The following is a 25,867-nucleotide window of genomic DNA, read 5'->3' on the forward strand; positions in this document are numbered from 1 at the left end:
GAAGAAAGATCCGAAGGAGGAACAGCCAAAGATGAAGGGAGGACAGGCTCTGGAGCCGACTGGGCCAGAGCCAAAAGCAATTTAGGCAGCACCGATGACTGGAGAAGTTTCTTCACCACTCTATCGACATCGTCATCGGAAAGTGTCCTGGAGGATCTAGAGGACATGGTCGAGGATCTGGATCTCCCTATAGAGGGAGACCTATGAGTCTGGGAGACCTGTTGAAAAACTGGAGACCAGCTCCCAAATGACAAATATGACACCTGCTCCAATCAACCTGGAGCCGATGTAGACATCATCGAAGCACTGTCTTCTGTCGGCCCCAAAGCCAGTGGAGCTGAAGAAGCAACTGAAGTTTTAATAATTTTCTCCGGTGGCTCAGAGGAGACAGACGGAGCTGGAGAGCACTTCTTAGATGATTTTTTGTCCATCTTTTTGTCTGATTTGGAAGGAGAGGACTTGGAACTGGAGGATCTTTCCAAATCCTCTTCAAAAGAAGGTTTCAGCAGTCCTCTTAAAATTAGCTTGTTCTTCCTCTCTTACAGCATGTGGGGGCTGAAAGCGTGACAGAACAAGCAGGATTCCTGTAAATGAATAGCCCCCAAGCAATATATGCACCCAGAGTGCCCATCCATCAAAGACATTTTGTTGTTACACTTAACACACTTTTTGAAGCCCGAAGGCCTGTGCTCCTTAGACTCCTTAGACATGTTGAGACAAGAACACACACACACAGGGGAAAATGGTAGGGGCACCTTCACCACAGAAATCAAAGAAGCACGGGAAACTAGAGCCTCTAACTTAAAGGGTCTAGAGACCACGAGGTAACCACAGGGAGGACTAGGTCCTAATGTTAAACAGGCCTAGCCCAGGAAAAAACAGGGGAACAACAGTCACACCACAAGGAACCCGCTGACAAGGGAGATTAACCTGCTATACAATCAGAACAAGAACAACAGAAAAAAACCAGGGGAGGACTAGGTCCTCTAACTGAAATGGGCCTAGCCCATAAACACCAAAGGAAACGGGATACCAGAAAAATTCAATAAACTGTTATAAGTAAAAAACACACACACACTAGCTATTAAAATAGCCTTTGGAGCTACTAAATCGAAAAAATAGTAGAAAATTTGTACTTAGCCACGGCCAAGTGTGAGGCCACATCTGAGATGTATGAGTGGCAAACGAGATCTGGGGGATAGGTGCATTGCACCATGGGATACCTTTTAGCCACGAGCCAATTGAAGACTTCGAGCTAGAGTATGGCCGAGTTGGAGCTGAGGTTCAGCTCCGAACCACGGGTAAGAATGTAGGCGAGATTGGACTACATAACACCCACAGATTAATCTCATTAGCTTGTTCAAACTGAGACAAAGTGAGCTTTTAAAGCAGAAAATTAATATTCCAAGTAGCAGCCACCTGTTTCCTAGGTGGGATAGCATGCAAGACCCCTTTCAAAAACTGTTTAACTTGTAGATTTTTTGAAAGGGGATGATCTAAGGGCAGGCAAGCAGAATTGTCTAACAGGTGTATCTTAATGGAGGAGTACAACAAACCACTGGACAGTAACTCACACAAATAATCAAGAACAAAAGGCAATAGGGCCTAATAAGTGCCCTGGTTCTTTGAGTGTCACCAACTGGTAAATCTTTTCCACTTGTGCATATATGACTTTTTAGGAGCAGGCTTTTTCTCTTCCTTTAATACCTGATGCACATCCTCAGGAAGAAAAGGTGCATAAAAAGGAATTAAAATTCTACCAGCCAGGCAGTTATCTGAACAGCTTTCAGATTGAGTTGTGTCAAAATTCCAATCTTATGTGAGTAAATCTGGTCTGTGGGTAGGCTTGTGGTAACTGCCCTTTGCCAGACTGAAAAGAAGGGAGGAACAACTGTTGCCTTGGCCAGAAAGGAGTTACCATCACAATTTCTGGACAGCCCTTCTGGATCTTTAGAAGATCCCAGGTAATCAGCAGAAAGGATGGAAAGGCATACAAGAATACTTCCATCCATGGGAATGAGAAAGCAACTGTCATCCAAGCCTGACTGCAAGGAATACTACAGCAGAATTTCTTTAGCTGTTTGTTCTGAGAGAAGGCAAACAGATCCACTAAAGATGTTTCCCACAGTCAGATCAAGTTATGGAAGGCCTCAGGATGAGGTCTCCATGTATAGGGGGTCCATCCTGGTCCTGATAAACTTGCCTGCAGTTAGGTTTTGCTCTGACACAAAGTATGAAGCCTGAAGAGTCACACACAGGCTATCATAGCTGGTCTGCAAATATGGTAGGATCTCTAATCCCCATGTTTATACACCACATAATTGTGGTGTTGTCTGTGCACACTTGCAGATATCCTGGTGACCAGTGATATTTTAAGATCTTCAAAGCATTCATGATGACCAACATCTCTGACACTATGTGCTTCTGTCTATCCATCGGATCCCACAGAAATTGCATTGTTTTGCCTACTGAAACAACTCCCCACACCAAGTCTGAAGTGTCTGTGGCAACTGACTAGATGGGGGAACAGTTTGAAAGGGAGAATGGAGGACCTGGATTGCAAGTTATTTGGTCTACCCACCACTTAGTCTCTGTCTATATGAATCCCAGAATGGGAATCTGAAAAGTCAAATGGTGAAAATGCTGAAACTATAATAATAATGGGATACTACTGTATCTGCCTGGCAAAGGACAGCATGATTATCAAGGATACCATATACAATAGAATCCTAGAAACTTCCTTGCAGATGTTTGGCTTAGGTTGCAGAAACTCATACATCCAAGGAAAATCATTCTGTGAAGCACAATGACAGAAGGTGTCTTCATATTAATTTAAAACACAAGACTGAGCAGAAGTCCCCGAACAGTTGCTAAAGTCTTTTGACAGCTAAAAAAACAATCTGAAAAGATACAATAATCATCCAAACTTGGAAATATGAATGACCTGTAACAAGCAATGACTGGAGCTAGGCATTTTGTGAATATCCTTGGTGCGGTGGAAGAGTCCAAAGGGTAAAACAGACAACTGAAAATGTAAGCTAGACACAACAAATATCCTGTCCCAATACACAAAATGTCAGTAAATATTAGAGTTTTTAGTAAAAAAGTAAATTGCTCCTCACAAAAAGTTTACACAAGTACCAAAATAACACAGTTGTCCCAGTGCAGTAACAGGAAGTCATTTTATTTCTTAGTAAAAGTGAATAAACTGACTAGAAAAATACATTTTCTGTCATAAAATTTATAAAATAGCTAGGATTTTCCCAGCGGGGACTTATCTGCCCAGCTACTGAAGAATCACTAGCTGAATGGCAGAACCACGAGGCCCATCAAAGTAGCCCTTGCTCCAGCTAAAAAAAAGCTTTGAAGTATTGTGGCACTCCAACTGTCTTTTCTAGACAGCATCTCAAGCAGTCCTGCCAACTGGAGCACAATAAAGGCACTCATACCTTTGGGACACTCGCTGGTACAAAGAGTAGTACCCAAATAGCTTAGGCTACTGCTACTGCTGCTGCAATGGTAACCCATGTATGAGCACCTCAGATTCCTGAATGACAAAATTCTTGCTTCAACACAAAAGAGGGCTATGAAAGCACAGTTGTGTAAGTAAACTTACCATAACAGTTGTGTAAGTAAACTTACCATAACAGTACATGTTTGAAAGACCACTGCTGCAGTAGCCTAAACTATATGGGTCATGTCCTGCATAGGACTTAACAGCCAGCCAGATTCCAAAGTTTCAGGGCATCGTCCATCTATGCACCCAAACCATTAGTCATTCGAGCTAAGCTGACTAAAAGGACAGGCTTAACTGAAAGAAGGAAGCTGAGTCCTGAGAGGACATTGCTATGAAAAACAAAGCACAAATTTCCACATCCTGACATAAAAACACATCCAAAATGGGGTGGGGGGGCGGGAGCAGCTACTTCAGCAATAATCATTTGAACATCTACTGTTAGGGTAAGTTTACTTATAAAAGTATATTATGTTCTTCATATTGATCATTGCTGCAGTAGCCTTAGCCATATGGGTAGATTACCATAGCTTAAAACAATTGGACGGTGGATTGAGTAGGACCAAGAAGCTCCTAGAGAATGGTTCTAACAAACACTGACCTAGACCTGAAGAAGGAATCTAGTTTGTACTGATTAGTAAAAGTATGTACAAGGACCAAGTTGCTACTTATAGAATACTTCGAGTCCAACCAATAGCAAAAAGTCATAAATGAAGTCAAGGTCCTGGTAGAATGTGCCTCGATCATGCCTGGAATAGTTTTGTTGTGGTGGGAATAACAAGCACGAGATAACCATTTTAAAAACAGTCTGATCTGACACAGGATGTACCATCTTACCTTCACAAGAAACTAAAAGATGATCGGAAATTCTGAAAGATTTTGTTTTGTCATGTCAGTACCTGAGTTGTCTGTGGACATCCAAAGTATGAAGTACCCCCCCCCCCCCATTTTGGGATTCAGGAAAAAACACAGGAAGATCGATAGTTTGGCTTAAAGTAAATCTGAATACCATTTTAGGAATAATAGGATTCGTTCTCAAGGAAACCCCATCTCTGGGGGAAATGAGATAAAGATGATTCACCATAACAGCTCACAACTCAGATATGCTTATTGCAGAATTCAGAGAAACCAGTGAAACTGTTTTCCATGTTAAGAACCTCAAGTAAGCCAGATGAGCTGGTTCAAATGGAGCAACTGTTAGCATCTCTAGCACAAAATTAAGATCCCAAGGAGCAGCCACCAGTTTTCTTGGAAGTGTCTTATGCAATACCCCTCTCAAAAACATTTTGACATAGAAATGCCTCGAAAGAGAGGGATCCATGGACAGACATGAGGAAATGGCTGACAAATGAACCTTTATAGAGAAGTAACAAAGGGCATAGTAAAGTAAATCACTCAAGAATCATAAAAACCCGAGAAACACTAGCCCTGAAAGGGCGCAGGTCACATTGCTAGCACCAACTAGAAAACCTTTTCCATTTGCTAATACATGATTTTCTAGCAGCAGGCTCCAAACTCCATTAGCACCTGCTGCACAGCCAAGGTAAACAGGTGTCTAAAAGGTATTAAGACCCTATAATCCAAGCAGTCAGCTGAAGGTGTTTAGGGTCAGGATGTATCAAACACCCACGTTCTTGTGCGAGTAGATCCAATCTGTGAGTAAGCTTATGGTAACTGCCTCTAGACAATTCCAAAAGAAGTGAGAACCACTGTTGCCTGGGCTGGAAGGGAGTGACCACAGTTACTGTGGAGGATTCCTTCTGAATCTTCAGAAGTACCCTAAATATCAGTGGAAAGGGTGGAAAGGTATCCAGGAACATTCCTATTATTTATTTATTTATTTATTTATTTCAGTTTGATTACTGGGGAAGTCCACTGGGCTAATGGGCCCGTTTTCAGTGGAGGCCCGGGGAGAAAAGCTCCAAAACAAACAAACAAATCAATACATTTATATATACAGATTACAAAAATAATCTGTTGCTGTTAAAGGAAAAGAAGGCATCTGTCTTCAAAGCCTTCTTGCATGGAGCTCTACAGCAGAATTTTGGCAGTGGATTTTTAAAGAGGAGGCAAAAAGGTCTCCTTGAGGAACTCCCACAGATGGATCAATTCTTGAGAGATCTCCTGATCTAGTTTCCATTTGTGAGGGTCTGCCCTTGTCCTGCTCAGCTTGTCTACCACACAGTTTTGCTCTGACGGGATGTAGGGTGCCTGTAGAATAAAGATTGTGCTGTAAAGCTATATCTCTTACTAGCATGGTTAGTCTGCATGCATGTAAGACCTGGTACACCTTACTTGTTTATGTACCACATCTCTGTAACAACTAGAAGCAGTCCTGGAGACTAAAGGTGGTTTAGGGAATTGAGTGCCTTGATAAGGACAAGCACATATTTTATATTTATGTACTTGTGTCTGTCTTTGTTGTCTCAGATACCTTGCAATTTTATCCTCCTTGGCACTGCTCCCCAAGCAAAGTCCAAGGATTCTGTGGTTACTGACTGCTTTGGAGAAGACGGGGGAAGGAGAAACCTGGATTCAGGTATATTTCACATCTCCAGCAAGTGATTTATTTTCTCAGAAATCCCAGAACTTGAATATGAAAAAATAATGCGTGTTGTTCTCGGACCAAAGATACTTCAGATACCATTGTATCCTCATGTGGAGTCTTGCCATAGGTATCATGAGAATCACAGATGTCATCAGACCCATAATCCTGAGGTATTCCCTCACAGAAACTGAGCTCTGAGTGGAAAACCTCTGGAACAAATTTGTGGAAGAAAAGCTCTTTGTACTGAGCCATCTAGCTTACACCCCAAGAGCACAATCCTGTGTGATGGAGTCAGAAAATAATTTTGAATGTTCTCTTGGAATCCCAACCTGTGCAGGAAACATCTCAAAAAAGTGAGAGATTCTTGACACTTTGAAAAAGACTCTGCAAAGATAAGCAAATTGTCTGTTTATGGAAAATGCGGATATCCTGCACTGTGCAAGTTCTACAACTGGAGCTATACACTTTGTGATCACTCTTGGAGCAGTGGATAGTACAAAGGGAAAAGCACAGAAAGTATAGTTGTGTATGTAAACTTACCCTGACAGTAGATGTTTGAATGATCACTGCTGCAGTAGCCTGTGTTACACAGATTACACCCTGCATTGGAAATAAGCTTCCAAGGTTTTGAGGCATCCTACACACACTCAGTCAGCTTGAACTGAGCTGACTAAAAAAGACAGGTTTGGCTTGCCAAGCCCTTCACAGCTTTTATGCTGCTGAGGACATGACTAACTCTATCTCCATAGTGCCTATAGGTACTACACCAGAGGGATCTGTATAAAAGATGAGTGGTCTGAGGAACCAGCATTGGCCACAGCAGCTTGCCTGCTGTTGTGGCAAAGGCTGTTAGCTTAGCTTTTTCTTTTTATGGTTGGAAGAAGACCCAACTGTGGGACTGGTAGTTTGTTCTATGGTCAAGGCAAAAATTGTGCCTCTTTCCCAATGAAAACCAATAGCAATAAGCCAGTAAAAAATGTAAAGTAGTTAAAACTGACTTCCCCCAACAAAATCAAAGCAAAAAGCACTTTAATACACTTTGCCAGCCCCGAAAAGTAAAATGAATGTGGGTTCTTCACAGAAAAAACAGTTTTTAATTACCTTTAACTACTTACAAACTGACAAGAATAAAGTGAGTTTCCTTTTTAAAGTACAGTTAAGACTTGTGGCAGTCCATTAAAACCCAAACTCTTACAATGAAAAACAACTTTCCTAACCAGGAAAGTACATTTAAATAATACATTTAAATGTGGAAGCGAACTTATCTCTCCAGCTTTGGAAGCTGGCCAGCTGTTATCCTATGCAGGATATAACCTATTCAGCTAAGGCTACTGTAGCAGTGATCAATATGATGAACATCTAATAATGTGATCCAGACACATAAAATCTTAAGAAATGTCTGAAATCCAGATGGAAAGAATGTGATGAGCATCTTTTGTATTAATCCAGATGGAAAGAATGTGATGATATGCATCTTTTGTATTTGAGGTTACCAAAAAACTCAAGTGAAGAAAAAGGGGTAAGAGATTGGGAAATGAAAGCATTTTGAACAAGGGCACCATCACAAACTGTGTTAGGAAAGAAAGGTCCAGGATTGGTCTCCATGTATTTTTTTTTTCCTTTGGCACTAGAAACACACTTGAATAAAAATCTCTTCCCAAATGGGATGCAGGAACTGTTTCTATGACCTGAGAAAGCACGTGATGTAGGGCTGGAAGGAACAGAGAGGTTTGATCTGGTGGACATGGAGCAATACCCTGGAAAGGAGGGATTTCTTCCCACTGCCATTTGTAACCTTGCTGAATCACTCTCAGAACCCATTTGTCTGAAACAAATGGCTGCTAAAGACAGAAATGGGCATTCAGACTTTCTGTAAGGGATAAATGACTGCCAGGGTGGACGTTTGTGTGCGTGTTGGGGGGACAAGGTCCTTTACACAGTCATTCTGACTTATTTGACTGTCCTTTGTTCTGGAGGAAGTCCCTGCTTTCTTTTTAAAACCTCCCTGCCATTGTTTTATAAATGTCTGCTTACCAGCATTGTGCTGAAACTGTTTGTTTTGTTTCTTTCCAAAATTGGATGATGGAGCAGAAAAACCCTTGGAAAATTTAGAGAGGGAGATCTGAAAAATCTGATATATTCTCTGTATCAGCTTACCCCTCTCATTACATTTTTTGATAACCTCTGCAGCAGAGGAATCAAAAACTAAATCTCTATACAAAGTTGCATTTAAAATCGCATTTATTATATAGTCTGGGATATTACGAGAATGCAACCAGGCAAACTCTCAAAACACAGTGCCAGTAGCAACAGCCCTAGATGTAGATCTACAGAGTCATAAATCCACTTTAAACAATGAGTAGTGACCTGAGAAATAGAAGAAATTAAACAACACAAAACAGATTTTTCCTGAAGGGAAGGAACTGCAGATAAAACACTCCTCATACTTTCACAATTAGGTCAGAATAAACTTTAACATATGAGCCTGACAATTCAAAATTCTAAAAATTAAAGTTGCAGGGGCATACACTTTTTTCCCAAATGTATCAATTACTGTATCATCCTTGTCAGATGGGGGAAGGATTAGAATTAACAAAATGTTTGGCAGGAGCTGGATCGACTAAAGCTATACCTGCTGGGTCAGGTCTGGGATGAGTGTATAGAAATTTGAAAGAATGAGGAACTTTGTATTTTCTATGTGCTTTCATAGGTGCAACAGGCTGGGTATCAGGGGAACCACAGGCTGTGACAAATTCCACTCCAGATTCAATTTCTTGAATCTCTTCAGGAAGAGAATAATTTAATTTTCTCTTATCAGAAACAACCTCATAAGAACAATCAACAAACTTATGAGAACCTGAGCCAGACTGAGCAAACTACTCTGGTCCAGTGAAACTGGAGCAGGAGAAGCTATATATTTAAAATAGAAGTTATGTTCTTACCATAACGTTCCATGTTAGTTGTCTTCTTCTCGCCTTCTTCTTGCTGGATGGGTTCGGAGCCGACCTCGGCTCCGACTCGGCCACTCTAAAAGCTCGAGAGTTGGTTCCACCGGCTCGAGGCTCCCCTTATATCCCACAATGCTAGGCGAGAGTTACCTCAGATCTCGTTTGTAAGCTAACCCAGCTTATATCAAAAACAGTATAACTGTGAAACAGAATCCACCTCTAACAGCAGGAAGAAAAGGGGTGACCTATATCCTGAAACAAGAAAATATGCATAATAGCATATGACTAAGAAAGAGGTGGTAGAAAGAGAGGTCACGATCACAACTCCTCTAGGTCTGTCCAGGCCAGGGGGAAGGAGGGTGGGACGCAAGAAGAAGCGAGAAGAAGACAACTAACATGGAACGTTATGGTAAGAACATAACTTCTATATGTTAAGTTGTCTATCTCGCCTTCATTCTTGCTGGATGGGACCGTCCCTAGCACCTTGTCCCGGGTGGCCTAACGGAACAGACTCCTGAGAACAGTGGAACCAAAATTAGCTCTATGCCTAGAAGCTAAATCCAACTTATAATGGGAAATAAAAGTGTGAGGAGTAGCCCAAGTAGCCGCTGCACAAATGGTGTCAATAGGCAGTCTGTCTTGGAAGGCTAGAGAAGTAGCCAAAGCTCTGGTGGAATGGGCTTTAGGTTTATTAGGCAGTTTTGGTGTCTAATCTCATAAACAAGGGTAATCAGAGATGTTAGCCATCTGGATAAAGATACCTTTGAAACTGGAAGTCCCTTTCTGCTTTCCGCATAGGAGACAAACAGCTGATCAGATTTTCTGAATAGTTTCGTCCTGTCCAAGTAGTACCTTAATTGACGATGAACATCCAGGTAGTGTAATTTTGTTCAGACCTATTTGAATACTCCGGGAAAAAGACAGGAGGTCAATGCATTGGTTTAGATTTGATGTTGAAACCACCTTAGGCAAAAGGACGGGTTAGTTCGTAAGGAAACTCTGTCCTTATGGAACACAAGGTAAGGAGAACGACAACTGAGTGCTTGAAGTTCTGAAATTCTTCTAGCTGATGTGATAGCCACCAGAAAGAGAGTTTTCCATGATAATAACTTTAAGGAACATGAAGCTGCAGGTTCGAAAGGGGAAAGAATCAAAGAAGCAAGAACTAAATTTAGGTCCCAAGGAGAAGGAGGATTTCTTACAGGAGGTCTGAGAAGAAAAACTCCTTTCAAAAAGGCTTTGCAGAGTTTGTGGGACATTAGGGCAGATTCAGAAATACCCACATGGAAATTAGAAATAGCTGCCAATTGAACCTTAAGAGTAGATGGAGATGAACCTGCATGGAAGAGTTCAGCAAGAAAATCAAGGACTAGTTGGATGGAAGCGGTGAAAGGATCTATGTCCTTTCCTTGTGCTCAATATGAGAAGCGTTTCCACTTACTCAAATAAATCTTTCGAGTGGAAGATTTATGGGAAGCTATCAAAATATCTCTAACAGAGTGAGATAATTGAGGAAGCCTGGCTACGGTTGAAAGTGGAGGAACCAAGCAGTGAGGTTCAGAGAGGGGAGGGAGCGATGAAACTGACCCGACTGATGGATCAAAAGATCTGGAACTAGGTCCAGATTCCACGGTCGCTCAAAAGAAATCGATGTAGAAAGGGGAACCACACTTGTCGAGGCCAGTAAGGAGCAATGAGGATCAATGAGGCCTTCTGAGCGATAGCTTTCTGTATTACTTGAGAGATCAGTGGGAAAGGAGGAAATGCATACAGAAGTCCCCGGGGCCAAAGTTGGACTAGCGCGTCCCTGCTGGGTTGGCCTGGTAAAGGGAATAGAGTGAAGTATTCTCTGCACTTGCTGTTTTGGGGAGTAGCAAAAAGATCGCAGCAAGGCTGACCCCACTTGAGAAATATCTCTCTCACTACAGAGTCTTTCAGAGACCACTCGTGAGGCATGAGAATAGCTCTGCTCAACTTGTCCGCAATGTGATTGGACTTCCGGGATGTGCGTTGCTATCAGAAAACGCTGAGAAGAAATCGCCCATTGCCACAGTCTGAGTGCTTCTCGACACAGGGGGTATGATCTGGTTCCGCCTTGTTTGTTGATGTACCACACTACAGACATATTGTCTGTCTGGATTGCAATCGTTCCCAAGGGAAGAGAGTCTTGAAGGGCTTGCAACGCTAAAAGCACTCCTCTCATCTCCAGAACATTTATGTGCAAGTGGCATTCGTTTGGTTGCCATGTGCCCTGGACTGTCCTGCCCTGATAATGCCCCCCCACCCGATCAGGGAGGCATCCGTTGTCAGAGTAGCAACCGGAGGAGGTGGAACAAATGGTCTCCCCAACAGGAGCTGGGGGGAAGATATCCACCACATGAGATGCTTTTTGCACGCTTGCGTGATCATAATGGTGTGAGACATTGGAAGTTCCTGGTATGACCATTGAGAAAAGAGCATCCACTGAAGGATCCGCATGTGGTATCTGGCCAATGGGAGGAGAGGTATGGCCGCTGCCATGATTCCCAACACCTTTAGAACTAACCTGGCTTTGGCTCTGTTGTTGTTGAGAAGAAGTGACACCAATTTTTGAATGTCTGATATCCTTTGGTTCGTTAGTGTTGCAGACATGTTTACAGTATCTAAATTTGCGCCTATGTAGGTAATAGTACGACAAGGCGACAAAACAGACTTTTCGCAATTTATTGAGATACCCAGTTTTTGACAGACGCGAAAAGTGTAATCTCTGGCCATCAGAAGGAGATGCTTGGTGGGAGCTGTGAGGAGCCAGTCGTCCAAATATGGAAACACCTGGAATCCTTGTCGTCTCAGCTGAGAAGCTACCACTGCCATGCATTTGGTAAACACCCGGGGGGCAGTGGTGAGACCAAAGGGCAGGGCCCTGAATTGAAAATGACTGGTTCCCAGCCTGAAGCGGAGGAATCTTCTGGAGCGTCTGTTCATTTTTATGTGATAGTACGCGTCCTGAAGGTCTATAGAGCACATCCAGTTTCCTTTTCCCAATAGGGGAAGAATGGATTGCAGCGTGACCATCCGAAATCTTGTTTTCTTGACCGATCTGTTCAAGATACTGAGATCCAAAATTGGTCTCCAGTCCCTGTTTTCTTTGGAACTAAAAAGAACCTTGAGTAGATTCCGGATCCTTGTTGGTCTGCTGGCACTGGCTGAATAGCTCTTTTTGCAAGCAGTTTTGAAATTTCCAAAGCTGCTATGTCCCTTTGAGCGGGTGGAACATCTGGAAGGGATTTTTTTGACTGATTTGGAAAACGAAGAAAGGGGATGGAATAACCTTCGGAAATGATGGACTGTACCCATTTGTCTTGTGTCAAGGATAGCCAGGCTTCTGGGTACAGTGACAATCTTCCCCCGACTGCCTCCGAAGATGGGCAGTCGGGCAACACCTCAGGGATGCTGAAAGGGCTTGTCAGGAAAGGCTTCCCGATTGCCCTGGTTCTGCGGACCCCCCCTGCCCCTAGGGCGGCGTCTACCATTGTTATTCCCACCTCTGCCTCTGGTAGGAAAAACGACTCTGTGCGTCAGGCGAAGTCCCTTGAGATTGTTTACGGAACCACATCTTTCCACCCTTCTGGCCTTTGGGGTAAGGCCTAGAAGGAGTCGAAAAACGGACTCCGACGGCAGAAAGGGTCTTGCCATCAGTCTCGCACCTAGTCAGGGTTTCTTTCACTTGAGGACCAAAAAGAGATGATCCATCAAAGGGGAGTTCGTGAAAGACGTCTTGAAAGGTTCCGCAAAGTTGCATAGCCGCATCCAGGCGTGCCTACGTAAGGCTACCCCTGTTCCTGCGGCTCTGCTCGCTCCATCGGCCGCATAAGAGAGGAGGCGCATGGAGGAGTTGGAAATGGAATTAAGGATAGCCAGCTGCGTGTTCATTTTTTCTTGGAACCCCGCAGCTGTAGGGTCCTTCAACATCTCACTCGCTTCCTTGACCAAGTCCCTTTGAAGACGAGTGAAATGGCACAGGTAATTCAGCGAACGCATGGTAAAAGTCGCTGAGGAGAACATCCGCTTCCCGTACCTATCCATGGACCTAGATTCCTTGTTAGGTGGATGGACAGGCACTGAAGGATCAGCCAGTTCCTTCTTTGTGGCGGCAGCTACCACCATAGCATCCACAGAAACTCCTTTTGATAAAAATTGCTTGTCTGATGGAGCTGTGATGAATTTGGAGGGTCTCCTGGGAGTGGGGTCCACTGAATCAGGAGCCGTCCATGCCTTTTTAGCAACCACCTGCATGAGGGGGTCGAAGGGGGGGGACACCCAGGAGGTGGAAGGACGAGAGCCAAACGCCTCAAGATACACAGATTCGTCCTCTGAAGGGTTGAGGGCTGGCCAATTTCCCCTCTGTTTAAGGATCTCCAGAATGTCTGCAAATGAGACATCTTCAGAAGGGGAACGGGGGGAACCCTCAGAATCATCCAGATCTGTGTCCGACGTGATAGACTCAGGTGAGTCAATGTGCTTCCTCTTGCACTTCCTCTTCCGAGGGGGCTCTTCTGCCAAATCAGGAGAGGCCTCGGAAGAGGATGAAATCCCCAAAGGGGGCTCCTGAGGAGCTGGCTCTCTGCGGTCCGGGATGAGGGAGTGAGTCGACTTACCCTGAGGCAGCATAGAGGGAGGGGCTGACGGAGCCGACTGTGGAGTAGAGCCAGGCTCTAACACACTCCGCATGACCTCGAAGCACCCTGTCAGGCAGAGCCAGAGGTCCCGCTCCGAGGAGCTAAGGACCCCCTCGGCACCGACAGTGATGGCTCCGAGGCCGATGTCGGAGCCGAACTCACCAGCGCCAAAGCACCGAGAGGGAGAGGGGGCCGGACAAGGGTCCGCTGCCACTCACCCCTCGGAGCCGACGAGGAAGTCCGGCGCCGAGATTCCTCCACGGAAGAAAGCGGAGCGGCGGAGCCGAAGACAATTGTCTCGGCCCGGTGACCACAGTCTCGGTTCCGACACGACCCGGCTCCGAACTCAAAAGAGTCGAAGGAGGAAAGAGTTGATGGACCGGGGCAGGCACCGACTGATGAGTCGGGCTCTGAAGCATCTGGGCAAGTGCCTCGGACTTAAGTAGTCGACTCACCACCCTCTGAAGGTCATGATCGGAAAGCCTCGATGACCTAGAGGAATGAGACCTTTGGCTCCGTTCAGACAGCAGGGGAGATCCTGGAGCCGAATGAACGGAGCCAAGAGAAGGTGACCTAGACCTCTTTCTGGTTGTCGGCTCCGAAGATCTTGTCGGAGCCGACACAGGTACCTCGATAACCTCGGCTCCGGCCGGAGCCGAGGAAGCCACAGAAACTGTGGACTGAGTCTTATCGGCTCCAGCCGGAGCCGATAAAGGCAAAGGTTGAACAACCTGAGGTCTCGGCTCAGAAGCCGGAGCCGAAGACCTCGATGCCTTAGAGGGCTTCCCTGTTGAAACTGACAGGGAATCCTCTGGTTTTAACAAGCCTCTCAAAATTAACTTGTTCTTTCTCTCCTGCAGGACCCTGGGGCTGAAGCCATGGCACACAGCACAGGAGTCCTGCAGGTGCAAAGGCCCCAGACAGTAGACACAAGAAGTGTGAGCGTCTGTCAGAGACATTTTCTGACAGCACGCATCACACTTCTTGAATCCAGAGACCTTTGCTTCCTTTGACATTATCCTAACTGACAGGTGTACACTAACACACACCAAACACACAGTTATACCCTGTCAGAAAAATATTAATACTAAAAATAATTAACAATTTTAGTAAAAATACTAGAAATTAAGCACAAAAAAGTTAAAGAAACTACACAAACACACCCTAAGGAAGGAAGGCCAAAGGCCCAAGGGAAGAACCAGCGGTTCTTTTAAAGAGAAAACGGGAAAAATAGGGTCGGGATAAAAACTATATTCTACACTAATTTGTGAAGAATTAAGGTTAAAAGGGGAAAAAGAATAACTTTTTAGTATAAAAAGCTAACACTCACCAGGAACCGGTAGAAGCAACCAACCTCGAAGCTGTAGCGGCAAACGAGATCTGAGGTAACTCTCGCCTAGCATTGTGGGATATAAGGGGAGCCTCGAGCCGGTGGAACCAACTCTCGAGCTTTTAGAGTGGCCGAGTCGGAGCCGAGGTCGGCTCCGAACCCATCCAGCAAGAATGAAGGCGAGATAGACAACTTAACATTTTTAATTTCTTTTTACAGGAAAGTTAGTTAATGGAAGCAACAAGTTCCCCGATGATCGGTACAACATTCTAGTTAACCAGGGGCATCCTACCAAAAAAAATGTCTCTCCATTACCCAGTGCGGGGACCCAACAACCACAGAGGATGTAGCTAACTTGTAAGGGCAACACTAGAGGGGAGTGAGGTAAAAGATGAGTGATCTGAGGAACCAACTTTGGCCACAGCAGAGTCAACCATCTGCCCTTGAGGTAAACTGCTATCCTGCTGAAGTAGCAAAGACTGCTTAGTTAACTTTTTATTTTTGTGGCTGGAAGAAGGACCAGCCATTGTATCAGTAGTTTGTTCCATTGTCATTGCAAAAACTGTTCCTCTTTCCTGGTGAAACTAAGCAGCACACACCAGTAAAATTGCAAAAGTAACATAAAGTCACTTTTTCCTATAAAAACACAGTAAAAAGCATACTAATACACTTTACCAACCCTAAAAAGTAATTTAAAAAGAAGTTATGTACTCACCATAACGTTCCATCTGTGTTGTCCATTTTCATTCTTCCTTAACCTATGGATTTGGATCTGATCCCTTGGATTTGACTCAGATGTTGCAATAGCTCGTGGTAACCAAAAAACTCTTGAGCTTCTTCCTTACCCATAATACACCCTTCCTGAGTACCTCAGATCGTGTTTGCTAAAAGCATTAAAGAAAATATGCAGAAGATCCAGGGAGACTACATCTAGAGCTCAGCACAAGGTAATAGCCCATCTAAGAATACTTGCTCGTCTAGGAGTTCGAGGTAGGGGACTGGTGGGTGGGGAATTGAGGAAGAATGAAAATGGACAACACAGATGGAGCATTGTGGTGAGTACATAACGTCTTTATCTGATGTTGCTATTTTTTTATTTCTAACCTCAATCTATGAGACAGAGTCCCCAGCTATCTTAGATCTTGGATGGACTCAAAGAAGGATGTTCCTCAGCACCATTGAACCAAAAGATGCCCTAGCCGTGGAAACCAGGGCCAATTTGTAATGAGTAACAAAGGTATGAGGGGTAGCCCAAGTTACTGCTGCTGCACAAATGTCATCCATGGAGGCTCTAGACTAGAAAACAGATGAAGTTATCATTGCTTTAGTAGAATGAGCTTATAAAGATTTTGGCAAGGCCATGCCCAAACAATCATAAATGAAAGAAATACAACTGGTAAGCCATCTTGATAAAGTTGCTTTGATGACTTGTTTATCCAATTTAACAGCAGAGAAGGAAACAAGTAATTGGTCAGATTGCCTGATATCTTTGGTTCTATGAAGATAAAATGCAATTGTCTCTGAACATCTAATAAATGTAACAAGTATTCACCTTTGTTCTCAAATTTTGGAAAAAATACTAGGAAATCAATCGACTGATTGGTATTTGTTTCTGATACCATCTTTGGTAAAAAGGATGGTTAGTACAGAGAGATACTCTGTCTTTGTGAAAAATCCAATATGATGGATTGGAAGATAAGGCTTGAATTTCTGAAATTCGTTTTGCAAAGGTTTTGCTACCAGGAATATAGTCTTCCAAGAAAGGAATATGAGATTGCACTTAGCTTCTGGTTCAAAAGGGGGGTGTATAATAGCCTGTAGCACCAAATTTAGGTCCTATGGGGAAGTAAGGTCTTTATAAGGGGGCTTCAGAAATGTGAAAATTGGATATCGCTGCCAACTAGGCTTTGATAGTCAAAGAAGATGACCCTTCATTGAAAAGTTGGGCTAAACAATTTTAAATATCATGAATCACAGCAGAGAAGGGATCAATGTTATTTTTTAATTCCCAGTGAATGAATCTTTTCCATTTACTGGAATATAGCTTACATCTAGATGGTTTATGAGCAGACAGGAGTGTGTGTCAGACTGGAGAAGGGAGCATACGTTGCCTGGCTATTAATAGAATTGGATAAGCCAGGCCATCAGCCTGAGATTGGTTATATCTGGGTGAATCATGCCCACTGGGTGAGACAAGAGGTCTGGAGTTGGATCCAGAATCCATGGTAAGTGAGGCCAGGGGAACCAAATCTGCCGAGGCCAATATGCTGCAATGAGGATTACTTTGGTCTTCAACCTGGTCACTTTCTGTAGAAATTTCAGGATTAATGGAATCAGGAGAATGGCATAACGGAGACTGGCGGGGGGGGGGGCAGTTGTGATGAAGAGCATCCCTCTGTGACTTCCCACTTGGGGGGATCAAGGCTAAGTAGTTGTTGCACTTGTTATTTAGGGAAGAGGTGAAAAGATCACAGCAGGGCTGGCCCCATTGATGGAATATCCTTTCCATCACAATTTGATTGATGGATCATTCATGGGGTAAGAGAATGCACCTGCTCAGCTTATCTGTTATTACACTGGACTTCCCTGGAATATGCATTGCTATGAGAAAGCGGTTGGATGAGATTGCCCATTGCCACACTCTGAGAGCTTCTCAACACAAAGGGTAGGATCTGGTTCCTTCTTGTCTGTTGATATACCAGACTGCTGACATGTTATCTGATTGAACTGCAATCATTCCCAAGGGAATAGCATCTTGGAAAGCCTGCAATGCTAAAAGCACTGCTCTCATCTCTAGAAAATTGATATACAAGTTAGCCTCTGTGGGGGACCAAGTGCCTTGGATTGTTTTGCCCTGAAAATGCCACCTCCCCCCTTCTTGCTGGGAAGTGTCAGTGGTCACTGTGGCATTGGGCTGGGTGAGAACAAATGGGTGACTTTGTTGTATCTGGTCTGATTAAATCTACCATTTTTGATATTTTCTGCAAATATTGGTGATCTTTATTTGAGTCAACACTGGTTGTTGAAGAATAGACAATTTTGCTGATAACAGCCATTGCAGAATTCTCATATGAAATCTGGCCAGCAGAACTAGCATTATTCTTGCCACCATGGATCCTAAAGCCTGAAGAACCCACTGAGATTTTGTTGCTGCATATTATTCTCATGACTTGTGACCTTATTTTCTCCACCCTTGAAGGGAGAGAGTGAGGCTATCGTCTCTTTTGTGTTGAGAATTGCTCTTATAAAGTTTAAACTCTCAATAGCTATACCTAGACGTAAACATATCTGGAGAACATTGTCTCTTACTTTCAATAGTTGATGCCTGGTTGGGGAGGAAATAAGCCAGTCATCTAGATACAAAAACACCAAGAATCCATGCAGTCTCAAGTGAGCTGCCACTACTGCCATGCACTTGTTAAACACCCTGGGGGCTGTGACGAGACCAAAGGGCAGTACTCTGAACTAATAGTGACTGTCTCCCATCCGGAAGCGTAAATACCTCCTGGATTGTTTCTTCATTTTTATGTGATAATACACATCCTAAAGACCTAGTAAGCACATCCAGTCATCCTTTTCCAGAAATAGAAGTATCGACTGAAAGTGAACATCCAGAACTTGTTTCATCAAACTGTTCAAGTTGCTGAGATCCAAGACTGGTCTTCAGTCCCGTTTTCTTTGGCAGTAAAAAGAATCTTGAGTAAGTTCTGGATCCTTTCTGGTCTGGTGGGACCCCTTGGATAACTATTTTTTTCTAGCAGCTTTTGCACTTGAATAGCTGCTTGTTCCCTCTGACTGGGTGGAATATTTGGGGATTTTTCTGCACTGGGGAAGAGGAACAGAAAAGAGTGTAATATATCCTCTGGAAATGATCCTTTGCACACAGATATACAATGTTATTTCTATCCAGGCTCTCTGGTGCAGGGACAGTTGGCCCCTGATTGCCTCCAGAGTAGGGCAATTGGGCCTTCACTCAGGAGTGCTGGAAGGGCCTCCCAAATCTCTGGATCCTTGGTTCTATGGGCTTCCTCTGCCACGAGGACAGCATCTACCATTGGAGCTCCCTGCTCTGTCCCTGGGGAACTACTGCCATGTGTGTCATGAAAAGATCTTTGGGATTTTCTGAACCACATTTTTCCAATGCTTTGCTGATTCCTGGAGAAGGCTCTCTGTGTGGTTAAGAAACATATGCCCACTGCAGATAGGGTCCTCCGATCTTTCTCCCACCTGGACAATGTGTCTTTCACTTTAGGGGTGAATAAGGATGTACCATCAAATGGAGCATTGATGAACGTACACTTGAAAGGCTCCACAAAGTCACACAAGTGCAACCAGGCATGACTCCTAATGACAACTCCTTAACCTACTGCTCTACTCATTCCATTGGCTACATGTGAAATCAGCCTCATGGAAGAGTTAGAAATAGACTAGAGGGTAGTCAACTTCTGTACTTCCTCACATACAGATCCTGAGGGGATATCTGAAAGCTCCTAATCAGATCCCTCTGTAACCTACTGAAGTGTGCCAGGTAGTTCAAGAGCCATAAGAAGAAGGTCGCTGAAGCATAGACATGCTTACCAAATCTATTCATTACCCAGTACTCCTTGTTTGGGGGATGGATAGAGGAACTTTCCTCAGCTAGTTTTTTCTTCATGGTCACCGCCATGACCATGGCATTCGCAGGCACACCTTTTGCCCAAAACTGTTTGTCCTCAGGAGTGTTAATAGTTTTGTTTAGTCTCCAGGGAATCGACTCAGTGGTGTTGGGAGCCTTCCATTCCCTCTGAGAGATCAACTCAATGGGCTCATCTGTGCAAGGAGTCACCCAAGAGATAGGACTGGTATGAAAAGCTTCCAGATACACTTACTCCTCAGACAAAGGATTGCTTGGCTTCCAATCACCTCTCTGTTTAAGAATTTCCAGGATGTCTCCAAAGCAGACATCTTCAGGAGGTGACCAGGGGGACCCTTCACCTTCATCATAGTCTGTGTCTTTGGTGATGGATTTCTTTGAGGAATCCAAGTGCTTCCTCTTGCACAAATTCTTCTTAGAGACCTACTCAGTGGGATGCTCTGGGAAAGTATCAGAAGAAATGAGAATGCCCTGCTGGGAAGATTGGGATTTTGATACTCGGATGTCCCTGTGAAGAAAAAGGTTGAGACTGTGCACAGAGATGACGGTGTTGGGGACTGAGAATCTAAGGAGGCAGGGACTATCTGAGATGCCAAAGCAGACATGGCTCCCACCAAAACCTCAAAGACTGACCTCCCCTGAGAGGGACATGACTCTGGATCTGACAGGAGGAGTCTCTAGATCCTAGTCCCTCCCTGCTCTGAGAAAAATCCTCCTGAAGTAGCAGCCAGAGCCAAGCTCACCTGAACTGAAGCCCCTAGGTGCAGAGATGGCTCTGAAAACTTCTGAGTCAATCCCAACACCTCAGAGCTGACTAGGCAGCTATGGCTCTGAGAAGACACTGGTTCTGAGTGACCCAAAGAACTCAGAGGAAATGACGGATCCAATGATAAAGCTATCTCTGGATCTGAAGTAGATGGAGCCAGGTGGCTTGGATCCAAGAACTCTGAAGCTTCAAAAGAAGTCAGAGGAGGATGTAAAGGAGGGATAGTCAATGTAAGGAACTCCTGACCCGAAGGGATAAGAGCTGAGAAAACCCCTGGCATATTCTGTGCCCAGAGAATCTTACTCACCACTTTTGCCAGAGGAAGCCTAGATGCCCTTTTTTTTTTGTTTAACAGAAGGGGATCTCCAGATAATGCCTCACTGAATGCAGATGGAAGAAGACCTTTAAGAATCAACTTATTATTGCATTCAGCCAGAGCTTTATGGTGGAACATGTGGCATATAGAGCTATCTTCTTGAAGGTGAAGTGGACTGAACTCAAGGTATATGAGTCTGAATAAGGCAATTTCCTCTGACACTTCCCACACTTTTTGAAGTCAGCTGGCCCCTTTTTCTTTATCTGCCATACTGAAAGACAAAGGGTTAAGCAAAAACAAGTTAAAGATAGAAAGCTTTCTTTTTTTAAGAGAAAGAAGTACAAAAAAGGGGGGTGCCAATAATGGTAATGGGAATACACTAAATGTAAAGGGGAAGAATACAAACTATAGTATTCAGAGGTACTTTCATATGAAAAAAGGAAGAGGGAAAAAATAACAAGAAGCAGTCGCTATGTAAGTGAAATAAACTAAGCTAAACAGAGAACACACAGAAAAAAAATATTTAAAGGAGAAAAGAAGTTTTAAATTAAATTAAACTGAATTCATTTTCTGCTTAAGAGTAACTGTTCACCACATCTAATGCAAATAGTGGCAAATGAGATCTGAGGTACTTAGTAAAGGTGCATTACAGGTAAGGGAGAAGCTCGAGAGTTTTTTGGTTACCATGAGCTATTGTAATGGCTGATTCGGATCCGAGGGGTTGGATCCAAACCCATAAGTTGAGGATAGAAAGAAAATTGACAACATCAGATATACAGTTTTTCCACAGGGAAAAAAAAAGGTTTTAGAATGCTTAAATAAACTTTTAAATTGTCAAACACAAAACTGTACTCCTATTTTTAAAAAGTACAGCAAGGTCACATGACAGTCAATAAAAATGCATCTTTTGAGCTTAAAATGTACTTTTCCAAACAAGAAAGTAAATTAAAACACTAAAAATAATATGTGGAAAGTTCTTCCCCAAAGGGAATGTATCAGTCCAGCAATGGAACAGCACAAGCTGACTGCTGATTGTCTGCAGCCCAGACAGGAGTACTTTCTTTGGCAGCAGGAAATCTCTGAAGGGCTTGGCACCTAAATCTGTGTTTTTAGTCAGTTTAGCTCAACCTGGCTAATGGTTTGGAAATGGGGAAGGAGCCCTAAAGCTCTGTGAACTGGCTAGCTGTTGCAGGATATAACCCATATAGTCAAAGTTACTGAAGCAGTGATCAATATGAAGAACATCACTAAATATGCACAAAACAATCTAAAAGTTAGCATAATATGTACAGGAGGAAAGAAAGCACAAGCACAGCATACCAAAGCAGCTCTGTCTTCTTCTTTCTGTTTCTCATCTTCTATATCTTCATTTTCACATTGAATGTTAATGTATGGCTCCTCCACATTAATTTCATAATCATTCACAATAGCCTGATTAAATGAAGACAAAGAATCAGTTCAGTCTTTTACAAAATATTAATTGAAGCTAAGTATCCTGTTTACATTAGCCAACATAGAGTTTTCATTACATAGTGCCAGTATAAAGCAACTGTGAGTCTATGAGTGTGAGTATCGTAGCTATGCCAGGGCAGTTGCCCCTCTACTTTTCATGTTCTCACTTCATACTCCCAGTAACCCAGCCTTTAATGACAACTCCAGAGACTCATTTCAACACATCCACTATCCTTTCATTGGAAAGTGCTTCCTGGTAGCCAGAATTAGTTGGAATCTAATAACCTGGCAGTCTAGTCCAATCCTACTTGTTTGCCTGCCTTTTCTATCCAGTCTGATGACATCACATTTCCTCATTAATAACTTGTATATTCATACTGTGCTCCCTGCGGTGGTTGCAGCTGGCCTGAAGTAAATTTCAACAAAATCAGGACAAGTCAAGAAAAAATCAGGGACAATTTTAAAATATTAGTGCTATTAACTTGAAACATTGACAGAATCAAAGCATATGAATTAATACACATTTTCTGAAGTAACAGAAGTCTATAACTCTTAATTATTGTCATTATTCATTAAGTGTAATTCACCACCTTTCCTTCAAAAGTCACTAGTTTTAGGAGGGATTAAGAGGGACAGAGCTAAAATTTGAGTCAAAATCAGGGACAGTTGAGAGGTATGGCCTGGACAGCTTCTGTTCAGCTGATTAATTATAAGATATCCCTAATAGCCAACAGTGAAAGATAAAAAAAAAATAGCAGCTTAAAGAGACAGTGTCAGTGATGCAGCTTTCAGAACACTTTTTTATTTTTTGTCATCCACGTGTACTTTAAGTACTGTACTGGGGGAGTCTATGTCACTGAATCTGCACTTTTCTGCTGCCTTTTTTGCATAAATACACTGTTATTGCTTTCAGAGCTTCCCACTCTCACTCTGGCTAGGTAAGATCACCCATGGTGTGACTTCATCAGTCACACCCCTTCTCCCTCTCTTCTTTAATTTTGACCATGCTTGAACTTTCCCAAATTGTTTTCATTGCCTAAGGAAAACAGATGCAATGTGACTTTGGTTCCATTCTAGTCACACTTCAAAGATTGCAGAATTTAATTACTTTGCTTGTCTTTCTGTGATGTGTGTGTGTGTGTGTGTGTGTGTGTGTGTGTGTGTGTGTGTGTGTGTGTGTGTGTGTGTGTGTGTGTGTGTGTATATGTGTAAATTACTGGGCTATGTTAAAACATATCTGTAAATGTTAAAACTGCAGTATCAGTACTACAACATTATGTACAGATCACTTCCTCCATAACTTATCAGCAACACTGGGATTGTAAGTAAGGTACTACATTGATCATTTCCTCATCACGCTAAACGTTTTTTTTCAAGAATTAGGAAGAGAGTGACGGTGAAAAAAATTCCAAAACAAGCATCAGTTCTTTAAATAATACTCTATTTCTGTTGAAAAACTAATAGAATAAGGGGCTTTACATCTTGCACTTTCTGAACAAAAAGTACAGAACTCTTGAGTATGGCATTATGGACTAACTGTAATAATATTATAAAGCCCAGTGTCCAGGTGCCACTTGGTGCATTTTCTCCAAAGATTAGGGAATTTCTTCTTCAGTCAGCAGTATTCACCTAAAGTCTCACTGAAGGTGTGAGTAATGTGTACCAGAACTTGTGGCTTCTTTCAGGCCTCAGCTGCAGAGCTCTCAATCACTTGTCTCCAGCCTCAGACAAAAATACAGAAATAATCATGGGTAATCAGGCACATATTTTGAACTATTAATTTTAGTAACTTGCCATATTGACAGAATAGAAGGATGTGAAGTAGCCTTCACTTTCAGATGTAAAACAAGTCAATAACTTATTAACATTATTTGAGTGTATTTCGCCACCTTTTTTAGGTTACTACAAAACAAACGGTCAGGGTACAATTAGGGTTGCCACCTTTTCAAATGCCCTGAGTGGGACATTTTTTGTAGAAATGTGAGATTTTACAGGACAAAACATGTCCATAGAAAGTGCAAGGGACAGAGCTTCAATTTTTTTTGCCAAAATAAAAGCTTATTCTTGTAGCATTCGAGTTGATAATGCTATTTCATATAATATTTAGGTGTTTCAGATTCAAAACAGATGTTTTATGCCACTATTAAAGAAAGCTTATGAAATATTTTTTGTCCTAAAATCTCCGGACATTTGCCATTTTTTTTTTTTTTTCACAGGACACAACTGCCCAAAGAGGGACTGTCCCTCGCAAAGATGGACAGCTGGTAACCCTGGTACAATGGTGCTGCAATATAGCACCAGCTTCATAAATTAATGCCAATACTGATTTTGCGGTTGCAACTGAAGCACTAAAGTGCAAACGCACCTACTGACTCTGCTGCAGGAAACTGCTTTTTACAGTACTTTTTCACAAAGCATTTATATATGTATGTATGTCTTTTACCTTGATGTAAAAAAATATTTTTCTTCTTTACAATGCACAAAGCTACACCTCTGAAGAAAGACCCAAAATCAGGGACACTTTTAAATGTATTCTAATTCACTTTATAAAGTTAATGGAGTAACAAGTTTGCATAAGCATGCATGTTCAGAATAATGTGTGCTATACTGTAATATTTTATATTGCTTCCCTCATGGCTGTCGTCTTTTTTTCAAGAACCATGTGAAATCTGATGGCAAAAATTGAAAAGTCTTTTTAAATATTACTCTAATTCTCTTGGAAAGTGGAACAACAGGCTTTCCATCAGTATGCCTGCTCTGAGCAAGAATTATAAAACTTTAATGCATGACAGTGCTGACTGGGTGTAATTCTTAGTGATTTACCAGTGAATCAAACATTTTGCCAGAGGATGGGCAAAATCAAGCTCCTCCTACAAAATTAGGCACAGTTCAGAAGTATGCTTATTGCCAAAGTATGTTCCATCGCAACTCTTACTATGGATGGAGCAAAAATGCTAGACAAAATAGGGGACAGTTGAAGATTTATTTAGCATTTGTTAACCAGGAAAGTCCGACTTGGAATAAAGCTAATTTTCAATGGAGGTCTGGGGAGGAATACTCCAGACACATGTCTTTGTAACATGGGAGGAAACCAGATCAGAGGAAACCCACACAAATGCAGGGAGGACATGCAGATTCTGCACAGAAGGCACTCCAGCCGAGAATCGAAACAGAGAACCTCTTGCTGGGAGGTGACAACACTACCGCTGCACGACTGCGCCATCCTAATTTTGTATTATTGCTATTGTGTGATCTTTCCCTGGCAATGCTATACTTTATTTCCACTAAGTTACAGGTAGCTGGATTGATCAGTACCTGTAAAATAAGCTAATGGTTAGCATAAATCTTTTCTGTTAGCTTGATGCTTAGGATTATATTACAGCTTGTTTCTTTTCCCTTGCGTATTATCATAAATTTCATTGTAATGGGTGATTAGTCTCTCTCACTCTCCAGTGCATTTTATTTTCTGCTGGTGGAGATTCAAAAAACACAAGGCAGCTGGGTCTTTTGTGGCAAAAAATGGCAAGACACAGATGTCTGCTCAAGATTTTGTAAGATTCTGAAGGAAAGGACAGTACTTTCAAGATTTTCTTGGTAGCTTAGGGTCTTTAAGTCTGTGATCTCTTTATTTAGGAACATTGGGGTTTTGCTAGTTGTTTGATATGTCTAGTAAAGTACCTCCTAAAGGGAATATTATGGTCA

General features: G+C 42.7%; 1 protein-coding gene across 1 annotated transcript in view; it reads right to left on the bottom strand.

Moving 5' to 3' along the window:
• Positions 1-25,867, bottom strand: part of LOC122803869 — a 1,036,817-nt gene that overhangs the window by 92,900 nt on the left and 918,050 nt on the right. Inside the window, exons 9-10 of the mRNA XM_044073549.1 lie at positions 22,034-22,144; positions 8,695-8,887 (exon numbers count right to left, since the gene is read on the bottom strand). Coding sequence (XP_043929484.1) covers positions 8,695-8,887; positions 22,034-22,144 — 304 coding nt within the window. The remainder of the gene's footprint in view (positions 1-8,694; positions 8,888-22,033; positions 22,145-25,867) is intronic.

Source organism: Protopterus annectens, chromosome 6.part0 (genome assembly GCF_019279795.1).
Source record: "Protopterus annectens isolate FY-2018-M chromosome 6.part0, PAN1.0, whole genome shotgun sequence".
Classification (NCBI taxonomy): Eukaryota; Metazoa; Chordata; order Ceratodontiformes; family Protopteridae; genus Protopterus; species Protopterus annectens.